Source organism: Mizuhopecten yessoensis, unplaced genomic scaffold, assembly GCF_002113885.1.
Source record: "Mizuhopecten yessoensis strain PY_sf001 unplaced genomic scaffold, ASM211388v2 scaffold1405, whole genome shotgun sequence".
Classification (NCBI taxonomy): Eukaryota; Metazoa; Mollusca; class Bivalvia; order Pectinida; family Pectinidae; genus Mizuhopecten; species Mizuhopecten yessoensis.
The window spans coordinates 1006121-1022116 of record NW_018404030.1 but is presented as its reverse complement, the minus strand read 5'-3'; the positions used below and the strand labels follow the sequence as shown (position 1 = coordinate 1022116).

Genomic DNA, 15996 nt, shown 5'->3' with positions numbered 1-15996 from the left:
AGAAAGTCGTTCCTCGTCCGAATATCCAGATCAAACTTGTATATGAGCCATTGTCTTGTGAGGCCTGTGTGCAACACAATGAGGTCGGCTATGGCTAGAGCTAAAAAGTACGTGGCGGATGAACTTTTTCTGACTTTTTTCCTGGTGAGGACAAGGATGTTGATAACACCGGTTACAGTTCCCAGCAGCAGTAAGATCGGACACATTAGTCTCCATGCAGTTTCCGTATCATATCTACCAGTCGATTTTGTTAAATTACAGATACCCGTTTGTACATCGGTGGCTTCAGGCGAAAGGGCTTTTCCGACAGGATTCATTTTCATCAGTCTTTTCTATAGTCTAGATTTTCTCTGAAGCATGGCATTGCGTTCATAACTATATTGGACTATTTCACTGAAGATAATTTAACTGCACAATCGTGTAGTATAACAATATACATCGCTGTCTGTTCTCCTACTTCCGTGTACCAATATGCGCTGTGGCATTTCTCTTTCTAGTTAAATCTGACCTAAAGCTACAATAATGATAATTGTCAGATTATTCATTATTAATGAATCAATAACTAAATGATGATTGAAAGCTCGATTGAAATGAATCTAGATTAAATATAACAATCCGCTGATTGCTGCCTACACTAAGTAAGTATCGAACTAGATACTAAACAAACGAAGAAGATCACATTTATACGTCCGACTCGATGTCTGGAGTCGGGGTGTAATGTATACGTCCGACTCGATGCCTGGAGTCGAGTGTAATGTATACGTCCGACTCGATGCCTGTATTTAGTAAACATTATACCATTTAGAGGTATAAATGACCACAATCAAAATCAAAGGTTCCATAGGGCAGTATACAATTATCATAATGTCAATAATGACATGTGGGCCTTATTTCAGAATTTTATTGAATTGATCTTATTTATCTATTGTTTGTGGCAAACATTTGCCTTTGCTTCAGAAACGTGTTGTTAACTGTTGTTGGAAAAAGTTTATAAATTTTACCTCGAAAAAGGTTTATAAAAATCAACTCGCAAAAGGTTTATTAAAATTAACTCGCAAAAGGTTTACAAAAGTTACCTCGGGAAAGGTATATAAGAGTTACATAGGTAAATGTTTATGAAAGTTATGTCGAAACTGGTTTATAAAGTTACCTCGCAAAAGGTTTATAAAAGTTACCTCGCAAAAGGTCTATAAAAGTTACCTCGAAAAAGGTTTATAAAAGTTACCTCGAAAAAAGGTCTATAAAAGTTACCTCGAAAAGGGTTTATAAAAGTAACCTCGGGAAAGTTCTAAAACATTTATCTCGGGAAAGGTCTATAAAATTTACCTTGGGAAAGGTCTATAAAAGTTACCTCGGGAAAGATCATTAAAAGTTACCTCGGGAAAGGTCTATAAAAGTTACCTCGGGGAAGATCTGTTAAAATGACCTCGGGAAAGTTCTAAAACATTTACCTCGGTAAAGTTTTATAAAAGTTACCTCGGGAAAGCTCTTTAAAAATTAACTCGAAAAAGGTCTATAAATGTTACCTCGGTAAAGGTCTTTAAATGTTACCTCGGCAAAGGTCTGTAAAAGTTACCTCGAAAAAGGTTTATAAAAGTTAACTCGAGAAAGGTCTGTAAAAGATACCTCGGGAAAGGTTTATGAAAGTTACCTCGGAAAAGGTCTATAAAAGTGACCCTGGGAAAGGTCCATAAAAGTTACATCGGGAGAGATCTATAAAAGTTACCTCAGGAAAGATTCATAAAAATTACTTCGGAAAAGATCTATTAAAGTTACATCGCAAATGGTCTACAAAAGTTGCCTCGGGAAAGGTCTATAAAAGTAACATCAGGAAAGATTTATAAAAGTTACCTCGGGTAAGATATGTTAAAATGACCTCGGGAAAGGTCTATAAAAGTTACCTCGGGAAAGATCTGTTAAAAGTAACATCAGGAAAGAATTATAAAAGTTAACACGGGTAAGATATGTTAAAATGACCTCGGAAAAGGTCTATAACAATTACCTCGGTAAAGGTCTATAAAAGTTACCTCAGGAGAGGTTTATAAAAGTTACCTCGGTAAAGGTTTATAAAAGTTACATCGCGAAAGGTTTATAACAATTACCTCGAAAAAAGGTCTATAAAAGTTACATCGGGAAAGATCTATAAAAGTTATTTAGGGAAAGGTTTATAAAACTTTCCTCGGGAAAGATCTACAAAAGTTACATCGGGAAAGATCTATAAAAGTTACATCGGAAAAAGATCTATTAAAGTTACCTAGGGAAAGGTTTATAAAGGTTACTTTGGGAAAGGCCTATAACAATAACCTCGGTAAAGGTTTATAAAAGTTACCTCGGGAAAGGTCTACAAAAGTTACATCGGGAAAGATCTATAAAAGTTACCTAGGGAAAGGTTTATAAAGGTTACTTTGGGAAAGGTCTATAACAATAACCTCGGTAAAGGTTTATAAAAGTTACCTCGGGAAAGGTCTATAACAATTACCTCGAAAAAGGTTTATAAACGTTACCTCGAAAAAGGTTTTTAACAATTACCTCGGGAAAGTTTAATAAAAGTTACCTCGGGAAAGTTTTATAAAAGTTACCTCAGGAATGGTCTTTAAAATTTGCCTCGGGAAAGGTTTATAAAAGTTACCCCGGGAAACTTTTATAAAAGTTACCTCGGGAAAGTTTTATAAAAGTTACCTCGGGAAAGGTTTACAAAAGTTTCCTCGGGAAAGTTTTATTAAAGTTACCTAGGGATTTTTTTTATAAAAGTTACCTTGGGAAAGGTCTTTAAAAGTTACCTAGGAAAAGTTTTATAAAAGTTACCTCGGGAAAGGTTTATAAAAGTTTCCTCGGGAAAGTTTTATAAAAGTTACCTCGCGAAAGTTTTATAAAAGTTTCCTCGCGAAAGTTTTATAAAAGTTACCTCGGGAAAGTTTTATAAAAGTTACCTCAGGAAAGTCTTTAAAAGTTACCTCGGGAAAGGTTTATAAAAGTTACCTCGGGAAAGTTTTATAAAAGTTACCTCGGGAAAGTTTTATAAAAGTTACCTTGGGAGAGGTCTTTAAAAGTTGCCTCGGGAAAGGTCTATAACAATTACCTCGGGAAAGTTTTATAAAAGTTACCTCTGGAAAGTTTTATAAAAGTTACCTCGGGAAAGTTTTATAAAAGCTACCTTGGGAGAGGTCTTTAAAAGTTGCCCCGGGAAAGGTCTATAACAATTACCTCGGGAAAGTTTTATAAAAGTTACCTCAGGAAAGATCTTTAAAAGTGACTTCGGGAAAGGTCTTTAAAAGTTACCTCGGGAAAGGTCTATATTAATTACCTCGGGAAGATTTATAAAAGTTACCTCGGGAAACTTTTATAAAAGTTACCTCGGGAAAGGTCTATATTAATTACCTAGGGAAAATTTATAAAAGTTACCTCGGGAAAGGTCTTTAAATGGTGCCTCGGGAAAGTTTTATAAAAGTTACCCCGGGAAACTTTTATAAAAGTTACATCGGGAAAGTTTTATGAAAGTTTCCTCGGGACAGTTTTATGAAAGTTTCCTCGGGAAAGTTTTATAAAAGTTACCTCGGGAAAGTTTTATAAAAGTTACCTTGGGAGAGGTCTTTAAAAGTTGCCTCGGGAAAGGTCTATAACAATTACCTCGGGAAAGTTTTATAAAAGTTACCTCGGGAAAGGTCTTTAAAAGTGACTTCGGGAAAGGTCTTTAAAAGTGACCTCGGGAAAGGTCTATATTAATTACCTCGGGAAAATTTATAAAAGTTACCTCGGGAAAGGTCTTTAAATGGTGCCTCGGGAAAGTTTTATAAAAGTTACCTCAGGAAAGATCTTTAAAAGTGACTTCGGGAAAGGTCTTTAAAAGTTACCTCGGGAAAGGTCTATATTAATTACCTCGGGAAGATTTATAAAAGTTACCTCGGGAAACTTTTATAAAAGTTACATCGGGAAAGTTTTATGAAAGTTTCCTCGGGACAGTTTTATAAAAGTTTCCTCGGGAAAGTTTTATTAAAGTTACCTCGGGAAAGGTCTTTAAAAGTTACCCCGGAAAAGTTTTATAAAAGGTTCCTCGGGATTTAGACAGGAAACCAAACGTTGCTTGAAAGGACGAAACAATTTGATATTGCAGTTGGCTGTTCGACTGCATTTCATAGATGACTGTACCACATGGATGTATGATCCACGTTGTTTTCAATTTGTACCTGCGGTTGACACTGACACAGGAGGTGGAATGGATAGCTGGAGGGAGAATTGCTAGGGCACGGTTATATATTGCTTGAACATTTCCATGTGTATTTTTAATAATAGTGTAAATTATCATACAAATGGTATATTCTTTGTTAAAAAATGCAAATAGTTATCTCCCTTCGCAATATCTGAAAATATGTATTCATACACACAGGTTATGTTAATCTTGTCAATTTCATCGGCAAATGAAACGGATAACCTTTGGTAGTTACATTGAGTCAAACTTGAGTAGAAATTGAAATATAATGATATGTATAAGCACATCCTTCAACATTTGAAACAGACTAGCTGTTACTGGATGTGAAAATGGACATGTATGCTAGGTGAGTCTATATATTTCAAATATGGATGCTAGGTGAGACTATGTATTTTAAATACGTATGCTAGGCTAGACCATAGATTTTAGATTTGCATGCTAGTCTAGACCATATATTTTAGATGTGTATGCTAGGCTTGACCATATATTTTAGATATGTATGCTAGGCTTGACAATACATTTTAGATGTGTATGCTAGGCTAGACCATATATTTTAGATATGTACGTTAGGCTTGACCATACATTTTAGATATGTACGCTAGGCTAGACCATACATTTTAGATGTGTATGCTAGGCTTGACCATACATTTTAGATATGTACGCTAGGCTGGACCATACATTTTAGATGTGTATGCTAGGCTAGACCATATATTTAAGATATGTACGTTAGGCTTGACCATACATTTTAGATATGTACGCTAGGCTAGACCATATATTTTAGATATGTACGCTAGGCTAGACCATATATTTTAGATATATACGTTAGGGTGGACCATACATTTTAGATATGTACGCTAGGCTGGACAATATATTTTAGATATGTACGCTAGGCTAGACCATATATTTTAGATATGTACACAAGGCTAGACCATATATTTTAGATATGTACGTTAGGCTGGACCATATATTTTAGATATGTACGCTAGGCTAGACCATATATTTTAGATATGGACGCTAGGCTAGACCATATATTTTAGGTATGTATGCTAGGCTTGGCTAACATTTTAGATATGTATGCTAGGCTAGACCATATATTTTAGATATGTACACAAGGCTAGACAATATATTTTAGATATGGACGCTAGGCTAGACCATATGTTTTGGATATGTATGCTAGGTGAGACTAGGTATCTTAGACATTTACGCTAGGGGAGATTAGGTAGTTTAGATGTTTACGCTAGGTGAGACTAGGTAACTTAGATATGTACGCTAGGTGAGACTTGGTATTTTAGATGTGTACGCTAGGTGAGACTAGGTATTTTAGATATTTACGCTAGGTGAGACTAGGTAGTTTAGATGTGTACGCTAGGTGAGATTAGGTATTTTAGATGTGTACGATAGGTCAAAATACGTACTTTAGATGTGTTCGATAGGTGAGACTACGTATTTTAGATATGTACGCTAGGTGAGACTAGGTAGTTTAGATATGTACGCTAGGTGAGACAAGGTATTTTAGATGTGTACGATAGGTCAAAATACGTACTTTAGATGTGTACGCTAGGTGAGACTAGGTATTTTAGATGTGTACGCAAGGTGAGACTAGGTATTTTTGATATGTGCGCTAGTCGAGACTAGGAATCTCAGATATTTACGCTAGGTGAGACCTGGTAGTTTAGATGTGTACGCTAGGTGAGATTAGGTATTTTAGATGTGTACGATAGGTCAAAATACGTACTTTAGATGTGTTCGATAGGTGAGACTACGTATTTTAGATATGTACGCTAGGTGACACTATATATTTTAGATATTTACGCTAGGTAAGACTAGGTAGTTTAGATATGTACGCTAAGTGAGACTAGGTATTTTAGATGTGTACGCTAGGTGAGACTAGGTAGTTTAGATGTGTACGCTAGGTGAGACAAGGTATTTTAGATGTGTTCGATAGGTGAGACTACGTATTTTAGATATGTACGCTAGGTGAGACTATATATTTTAGATATTTACGCTAGGTGAGACTAGGTAGTTTAGATATGTACGCTAGGTGAGAGTAGGTATTTTAGATATGTACGCTAGGTGAGACTAGGTATTTTAGATGTGTACGCTAGGTGAGACTAGATAGGTTACATGTGTACGCTAGGTGAGACTAGGAATCATCATACATCTGTTTAAGTCTCTTTGCACTTATCGGTGATGCTTAGATCCGAAAAGTAAGAAATCTAAATTGTCTAAACTTCTGTTGAAACAGAGAAAAGGGTGTATGAAACCAATTAATGTGTTGATTAAAAAAAAGATTACTTGTTAATTTAAGATTAAATAGTCCGCGGGATGTGTACATCATGAACCGTACCACTACCCAAAAGATCTAACTTGATTCATTTAATAGAAGAAAAAATAATAATTAAAAAATGAACGATAGCGGGATGAATGCATTTTTGATAATTTTATTCTAAAACTCTTAAGACATCTTAAAATCATATTAGATTTATGTGGCGACGTCATAGCAAACTGACTTATCTGTACGTTATCTTATTCGTCATGTAAGTTCGCCAGCGACAATAGCTAAACATCAGCGACAACAAAGGCAGGGTACAAATGGTCGTCTCAAAAAGGTTTTATCCGTGCGAAACAAAATCAACGCTTGTGTGAATTTACATTTGTTCTGATTGACCTTTTGTCCTGAACCAAAAACGGTGAATATCTGTTTGGGTATTAACAGTTTTTGTTCATGGTATATGAAAGGAAATTAATAGAATCTTCCCCTACCCTGAGGGTGTGACAGAGAAATCTCCAACCCGAGGGGTGATGTTTTTCGGTTGTCTAACATCGCATCTCCACCGACAGAAGTGTAAACAAAAACACATGAGGGGTATGAAAATCGTCTTTCACTTTTGATGAAGTCACAATTATCGGTGACGCGTTTTAATGACGTCACAATTGAACACGTGCTAAGCTGGGGTTTTCCCGGATAAAACGGGAGACACGCCAGTGAAGGGTGGGAGAAACATATATCAGGTCTTCGAACTAGTGATGTCATACAAACGACTACGCGATATCAAGTATTATATATTATAAGGATATTCTCTTGTTTTTATGCATCTGTAGAGAAAACGGATGGGGTCGATCGCTGGCGACCAGGTAGCGCAATTGGTCAAAGCGTTCGTCTAGAGTTCGGAGGTCCCGGGTTTGAATCCCGGTCTTGTCTATTTTTCTCTCCTATAACTCATCCTTTGAGACAACCCCTCAAATCTCGATCAAGTCTGCGCTCATCTTGGTGTATGTGTCGTGTAGTCCTACATGTGTATGGACAGGTAAAGAACTGGAGTAATCGTATAGCAACGATATGATACTCAACAAGTAAGTAGGAATGCTCGATACGATTTCAAACTTATTATTGATGCATGCAAGTTTTAAGTCAAGTGCGGAATAAACGTAATGAAATTGACAGTTTCTTACAACCCAGACTAATAGTATGTACTACTCCGAGTACTCATGGTATGGTAGAAAGCAACGACCTTGACAAATCAGTGTAACTTATGGATACCGTGATAACCTTAGCACGTTATCATACGTGGGATCGAGACGGCTGATATAGGGTGACAAGCTCATAACATTGTATACTTCAGACGCATTTTACTGTAACCGATGTAAGGTGTGGTGATGTGCTCCTCTCTCGAGCACGAAGAATCGGATAAACCACAGAGATGGGTATGACCATAGTCCAATCGAAAAGGACAAACGTGCATGTGTAATAAACTGCCGGATGCATTCAGTGCTCCTGTTCTGGTAGTAGCAACATTCTGCAATGACAGTCACTTGTTTATCCATGTATAATGAACTATCAATACTTAACTCCTAGGTGTACAGTAGTGGCAGCCTTCATAGGTTTACCATCAGCCTTTAACTGTAGATTCTGGTATATTGGGAGAAATGGTAAGTTCTGTCTTTTCCTGATTAAGGGGTAGCAAGTAAGCCTCTTAAGACATCAAGATACTGATGTCGGTAACTGTGACGTTACTGCCACAGAAAGGCCGTTGGAAAACCAATATGGTGTGTTATATATTTAAATAGTACATGTGCGTACATTTACAGCACTATTTCGATGACAGTATTGTAAGTAACATATATGTTCCGTTTATACATAACACCGCTTTTCAAATCGGGGCGATTGTCGTGCTTACGTTTCCATGGTACTACCTTTACAATGCCTCTCCGATCGGACGTGAAAAGGTATCGGGTCACCTGCCCTACCACGTCGGTTTTCTGGTACTCCGGGTACTCCAGTTGTTCTCCCACACTTAGACCCCTTGCCAATCCGGGCCAACAAAAATGATTAATATAAGTTGATAGAACTTGTTTTGCAATTGTTGAACAAATTAAAATAAATAAAGTTTAATTTTAAACATCTAAACAAGGTATTACGTGTGAGTGTATTAATATGTAGTGAATACAATTCTATGTCTTTGAATACAAAAAATGCTTTTCTCTACAATTGTAAACGAAAGAAAGTTTGACAAGAACCGTTAATTATTTTGTAAAATCTATGAAGAAATAAATGTATCAATGCAGGTCACTCATCACCCCACAAACATTATAAAAGTTTTCCTTGCAAAAAGTGAAAGCGTAGTGTCCCTCTCAATATTTTCAGATAAATTACTATCCAGTAAAACAGGGTGAGTCGAGTGATGTCAAATCGAGATAGGATTATTTTCGGAGCCACCGGTGCCACTGGGATAGCCGCAATGGCATGGCGGGCATGGTACCCATGGTTACTGGATGATCTGACGACGATTAGATCAACAAATCGCCAAGCTACTAAGAGTATTCAAGACGCTGAAAACAAAAGATTTATCATCGATATGTTCGAGGAACAAGTGAAGCGCGTACCCAAGAAACCATTCATTCTCTTCGAGGACAAAATCTACACGTATGAATTTGTGAATACTATGGCTAACAGAGTTGCCAATCTGGCTTTGACATGGGGCCTGAAGCAAGGGGATACCGTGGCGACAGTCATCTATAATCAGCCCGCCTTTGTGTGGACGCTTCTCGGTAAGTATTTAAATGTCCCCCGTCAACACTTCCAATGAACACGTTAATTAAATTCGGCTGTTATCTTATTGTTAAATCATGCAATACAGAGAGAGAAGGAATTGAGGGGAGGGAGGCGGAGGGAGAATGATGGGAAGGCTTGGTTTGGTTTGGTTTAATTTTGTTTAACGTCCTAATAACAGCTAAGGTCAATTAAGGACGTGTGTTACGGCACGCTTTCTCATCCCGACACGATTTCTCACCCGAGTCAGAAATCGTGCTAAAATTGCTACGTTCGCAACACGATTTCTCACCGGGGCGTTTGTGGTATATTTAGGCTTTTTTTTTTATAAAGGGACTATTTCCAGCTATGTTAAAATTTCGTAGAAGCCTGCCCCCTCATGAATTTTGTTTCAGAAGTGCTACGAGATTTCTGCTGTTGTTTTAACTTTTTCAATCCCTTATAAATCCGATGTTATCACTCTGAATCATTAACCTTATTACAGCATAGGGGTCAAAAAATGGAATACTCGAGAAAGGACATTTACTCGCATGTAATGATATATTTATCATCCAGAATGTGAGTTAAAGCGAACATTTTTTGAAAATTTTAACGTAAAATATAGGATTTTTCATTTTTATTATTCTTGTATACCAAAACTTTTCATAGTATGAAGAAGTATTCATTTCGCACAACAAAGTACCCAGTGTGCCCAAAAAACCTCCCTGGCGTCCACTTAATTGCAGTGCACCTGATTACAGGTAATTGGTTACGAAATTCGTTGCAAGCCTACAATAAATCTTTCAGTGCACAAACAATTCCAAATTCCAATTTAATTCATCACTTGGCGTGATTGATAAATATTTTGTTAACAATCAATTTTAAGATGAAATGTAATTTTCTTGTCACTTTTTAGAATTTGTTCTTATACATTTTGTTATATTTTTTATACATTTTAACATCATACTTTCGTTTTTACATTGCTTTTAGGGGATATTTCATACTCAGTTGTTTTAATATTCATCTCATAATGAAGAGTTAATGTATTGGGGAAGGTCGCCATCCTAACTTCGCGAAATCTCGTAAATGTAAAGGTACACGAAATGTAAAAAATAATCTATAATGGCTTTTGGATATACTGACTTAAAGGGACTAAAGAGAATTTGAAACAGAACGTTTTGAAGATGAAACCACTAGTAGTTTGTTCATCTTATTGGCATTGACCTAAACCCTTGTACACATGTAATCCTATAAGGAAGAGAGTCTTTGAACATGAAGGTGTCATCTCGAATAATTGGTGACCTTTTAGAAGTGTCGTACATCTTAGCAAAGCCTTCACTCTCAATTTTGTCTCTTAGATGACCCTGGCTGCAAAGCTAGAACAGGTTGGTCAAAGAACAGTTTCTCAGAATCCATATGTATTTTGCCACATTACTTTCTTCTTCAGTGTATACCCAAATTGCACAAAATGCTCATTAACTGTTTTGGGTTCAGATAAAACCTGATATCTCTTATAATTAAGTGTTCCGGTCTTGGCATTTCTCTGTCTAGTATTCCAAAAACCTTTCAGTCTGTAGTACAAGCATTGAATAAATCGATAGTTCCAGTGTTCCTTCGTCCTGACCATTTAAGTAGGGAACGTATTTTCTAACAATCCTGTATGCCCAGGAACATTCTTGTGAGACAGAGTGACTGCTATACTAGATGGTACATATATATTTATATTTCAAAAGGTGCTCTCAATAAGCTTCAGAGAATGTCTTAAGGTGGCCAGAAGGAGCATAATTATCTTATATTCATGAGCATAACTCTACCGGATGGCTACATTTTGAACACAGTATGACCATTCTCTGGAAGCCAAAATGATGCAAGCGTTACAAAAACATCATAGCCAAGCTCACATGGTTGGAGCAAGACGACAATGTAGTCGTTGGTCGTAGTTTTAGAGATGTCCTGCCAATGTTAGAGGTATCTGGTATTAATACCAGTATGCAAGCATATTTTAAGACAGGTCAGGGACAACACTCTGATCTGCAGGCTAACATTGACAGAACAGTTACTAAATCCCCATGGATTGTGGAGTCTTTTCATTGCCGTATTAACCATTAGACAGTTTTTTGAACTCAATTAATATCAAATTGCTTCATCGATTTACTTATAGGAGTGCTTAAGATTGTGACTGCATTTCTCAATTAGATACGGGGACCAATCAAAGATCACCGAAAACTGACAGAAAAGACCAGCTCTCTCCAAATGAGCAGAGTCAGAATTCGTAAAGATTATGAAATATGGGTGAATCAGCACTATCAAGACCTCATCTGTTGCCAGATTTGTTCCAGATTCAAAAGCCAGACTAAATATAATGTTTGGATTCGGTACAGCACGACACCAAATGATAATAATCCAATAAAAGATTACCACTGCCAATGCCCAGTTGATCAAAGAACTATGGGAATGTGTGCTCATACATCATTATCTTGGCCATTTTAAAATTCTTTAAAATCCAAAAAAGTTGCACCAAAGGGCTAAGATGTTCCGACAAATCTTGAAATAAGTTGTTTTCTTGTGAATCTAGAATCACCAGTTTGACAACAAACTCAAAACCTCGCATCTTTGTTTTTCTTCTTTCCTTTTCCAAGTCTGCCATCGCACACATATCATACTCTTGCGTCTTGCAAAACATTATCTGTAAATGTCATCAGCTGTTAATGCGGCATAAAACTTTAATAAATATATGAAAACAAAGTAACGAACAAACACAAAATATCTAAATTCCATTTATATTGCAATACAAATGTCTGGTAATCTGACAACTGATTAGGCAGTAGAATAAATGTTTTGGTGGCAATCTTGAAAAGGAATAAACCAACTCATCTTTTCCAATTTTTTTCTCTGTTGATTAAATATAAATTCCATTTAAACGGGAACAAATATTTCCTTCTTTTCTGTTAGTTTCAGTGCAGTCATATTGATTAGACTATACACATAACCATGGATTCTGATGTATATACCATAGGGTCAGTTGATCTCATCTTTAGATATGTTCAACCACATATTTTGGATTGATATTTTGCCACTGGTAGTTCATGGCCTAGTCCTTCTATAATCAAAATATATTTGGTATTCAAAAGTTATAAGATACTTTTATTCTAAGATGAACACATTTTTGTCTGGAAAATATCATTATTTGAGATGGCTTCCAGCTGTTGATTTGTCTGTAAATATCTGATAACTAACCATAGCAAGATATTTTTACATGTATACTGTAGTATATGATACTTAGTTTTGGTTGCATCAAAAATGATCCTTCACCTGTTTGACAACATTCTTTTGGAAAAAATCTGACCTTTTGAGAATTTCAGTTTAATGCTCCTACGAAAAACGAAAAAAATACTCATTTGAATTGTAATGAGTGTTTTTGTTGTGATAAGGTTTAGGTCTACACCTCACCAAAAGAAATTGAAATTCTCTCTTCGATGTGTTTAAGAAGGTGCGCGCACGTGCATTGTATTTGCGCGCGTGAGTTTGTGCCTGAATGCTTCACGCGTATGCGTTCCAGGTGGTGTGTATGTTCTTACATACCACGTAATCGAGCAACACTATTTTTTTCATAGTCTAATTGAATATGTGAAGATATTTGAAGACTTCTGCGTATTTCAAAAGTGAGTAAATGAAAAAATTAATAGATAAATCAATCAATCAATCAATATTAGGTATGCTATACATCGAACATCTCGTCATTTGATATCATGAAAGCTCATCTATTACATGTACACTTAGGCAAGTTTAAAGAAACTCGCTCTATTCCAAAAATGAGAGATGAGGTCAGAAAAAACAAGGGATTGAAACAAGCAGCATAAAGTCTTTATTTTGGGGATACGTTTTTTTTCTAACGGTTCCTTTATTTACAAAATACCTCATTCCACGTTGGTAAGTAGATTTTCCAGGCTTATTTCGGATTAGTAGTAATATACATAATACATATGTGCCTGCAGGACATTCTCGGAGCTAAGCGTTTATCCGTTGTTTATCCGGGGCAAAATGAAAATGCATCGCGCTTTTTTGTTCCACACTGAATGCATGTGTAATCAGTAAGAAGTTATCGCTTCACTATTGATGCTATTGTAATTTCTATAGAAAACATTTTTTCCTAATTAACTGATGTATGGATTGCAGTTTTTTAACAGAGAAAAGATGATTTAAAAAAATAAAGAAACAGTTTTGTTATTGTTATAAAATAACATTTAGGGTATGTTGGTGTGCTTGCCTCCTTGTGATAGGGCAGATCTGATTCCCCTAAATGTTTACCGTTAAGCAGGGTATAACAACTACTATTTTCATGGACTTTGTCACGTCCCGGCCTGGGGACAGAACCCATTGTCTTACTCACCTGGGCTAATGCTCAACATTAAAGCCAAAAGTGGAGTGTTGCCAAGCAAGGCGCTACGAAATGAAAGGTAGTTAGAAGTAGAAAGAATGATAAAACCCCAAATATTGCAATGGGTGCAGCAGATTTATTTTGATCGCTTTTGTGTCCCAAAATAGAGGACACCAAACCAAATTCCCAATTTTGCACGGGGTTCCAACATTAGTCGCCTCCTACGATACATGCAGTAAGTAACAGCAGGTGTATTCTTTTCCCGATCCCCCACTTGCAGGGGTGTTGGGAAGGGAGAGAGATAATTCGGTACACGGGAGTACTGTCATGGGTCTCACAACTCTCACTGTTATTGCAAAAACGGAAACAACACATTACATAACGAATGTGAGCACCAAGAATATACTTTGGTGGTAACAAAGAAATATTCTTCTTCTTATGTTTCATTATTCAGCAGAACTGTGCGAGAACGTTACTACATATTTTGACATTACTATATGAAACATATATGTAAGACAGTACCCGACAGTCGGTGCCAGAGACACATAGGAAATCCATTGCATGGCATGTTAACATATCTAGTACTTTAATTGGAATGCGAATTATCGATACAATCTTGCTATCTAAGAAACCTATTTGCTATGTGTTTTACCAGGCCTCCTAAAGCTGGGACTGGTGGACGCCTTTATCAACTACCACACCAAGTCCAGGCCACTGCTCCACTCTATTCTGGTGTGCGACGCTAAGGTCCTTATCATAGGGGACGGTAAGTTCAGGTCTTACAACGGCAGCATCAGGTAATGAAACAATGTGCGAGTCTGTTGACTAAATAAAGTGCTACGGGCCACTTTGCGTCTCAGGTTTGTGTTGATATTGTCACAGTCAAAATTATTACTAATGAGGAATTACTATTTAGACATTGCTGTGAAAAATATTACTAATCAGAAGTTTTTGACAATAGTCGGAAACCGGGGACGGGGAAAAGGCTTCTGAAATTACTTGCAGTTCATCTAATCAACAAATATCAATAACAAATACTCCGGATGATTTTATTGTTTCTTATTCAGTCCGGTTTTACTACTTAAGATTTCCTGAATGTTTTCAACCAATAATGCGTTCATAAACTTTCATTTCCCCATACTTTAAGGTGACGAACTTTTGGAATCTATCGATACCATCAGAGATAAACTCCCGGTTGACATGCCGATATACGTATACGGAAAAGGAGATTCCAAACTTCCAGGGGGTTATCTTTCAATGGACTTGGAACTGCTCAGAGTTCATCCCGCAGAAATATGTAAGACTGTCCGGTCTGAGCTGTCATTGAAATCTCTCGTCTGTTTTATCTACACTTCCGGTACTACAGGTGAATTAAATTTCCAGCTTTATTTTCATTTCCGGCACCACAGGTGAATTCAATTTCCAGCTTTATTTTCATTTCCGGTACTACAGGTGAATTGAGTTTCATGTTTTATTTTCATTTCTAGTATTACAGGTGAATTCAACATTCTGTTTTATCTACACTTCAGGTATGACAGGTGAATTAAATTTCCTGATTTATCTTCATTTCATGTACTGCATGTGAATTCAACTTCCTGTTTTATCTACATTTCGGGTTTTTACAGTTTAATTAAACTTACCGTTTATTCTACATTGCGGGTACTGCAGGAGAAATCAACTTCCAGTTTTATCTTTACTTCGACTTTCTGTTTTATCTTTACTTCGACTTCCCTGTTTTATCTTTACTTCGACTTCCTGTTTTATCTTTACTTCGACAACCTGTTTTATCTTGACTTTGACTTCCTGTTTTATCTTTACTTCGACTTCCCTGTTTTATCTTTACTTCGACTTCCTGTTTTATCTTTACTTCGACAACCTGTTTTATCTACTCTTCGGGTTCTTCTTTGTTTGTTTGTTTATGTTTCACGGCCCATCGACAGCTGTGGTCATTTAGGGCCATGGTGATTTATTTATTTATGTCATCTATTTTTTTTAAACAAGCATGTGAGTAGCGAAGATAAAATCAGATAAAAAAGACATTTTTTTTAAAGCATTTGCATTGTATGTGTAGATAATTAAAATAAAAAGGGTGTTAAAATAATAAAAGAGAAAACGAGTTGATGATATGGACTATGTGGTATATATAACGTCAAAGAGGGTAAGGTGGGTTAAGTCTATAGAATAGACCGATGTCTTTCAAATAGTTAAATAATACCTTCGAGTACACGGAACTAAATAGGGTTTTCATATCCGTGACTCGAAAGTAGTTATAACGAATGTAATTAAAATCGGAACATTCTATTAAATAATGTTTCACTGTAAATAAAGTGTCACATGCGTGGCATGAAGGTTGATCTCCTCGTTTTAAAAGGTACGAATGAG

The 15996-nt window shown here is 36.4% G+C and overlaps 1 protein-coding gene across 4 annotated transcripts in view; it reads left to right on the top strand.

Moving 5' to 3' along the window:
- Nucleotides 1-4496: 4496 nt before the first annotated feature.
- Nucleotides 4497-15996, top strand: part of LOC110461664 (very long-chain acyl-CoA synthetase-like) — a 31175-nt gene continuing 19675 nt past the window's right edge. For 2 of the 4 annotated variants that reach the window (XR_002464168.1, XM_021515236.1), the window contains exons 1-4: nt 4497-4553; nt 8853-9256; nt 14270-14380; nt 14762-14980. Coding sequence is in view for 3 of the 4 variants with exons in the window: in XM_021515236.1 (XP_021370911.1) it covers nt 8890-9256; nt 14270-14380; nt 14762-14980 (697 nt within the window). In the remaining variant the exon portion in view is untranslated. Of the gene's footprint in view, nt 4554-7484; nt 7562-7830; nt 7913-8852; nt 9257-14269; nt 14381-14761; nt 14981-15996 lie in introns of those variants that run through there. The other 2 variants (XM_021515244.1, XM_021515253.1) reach the window with 2 other exon arrangements.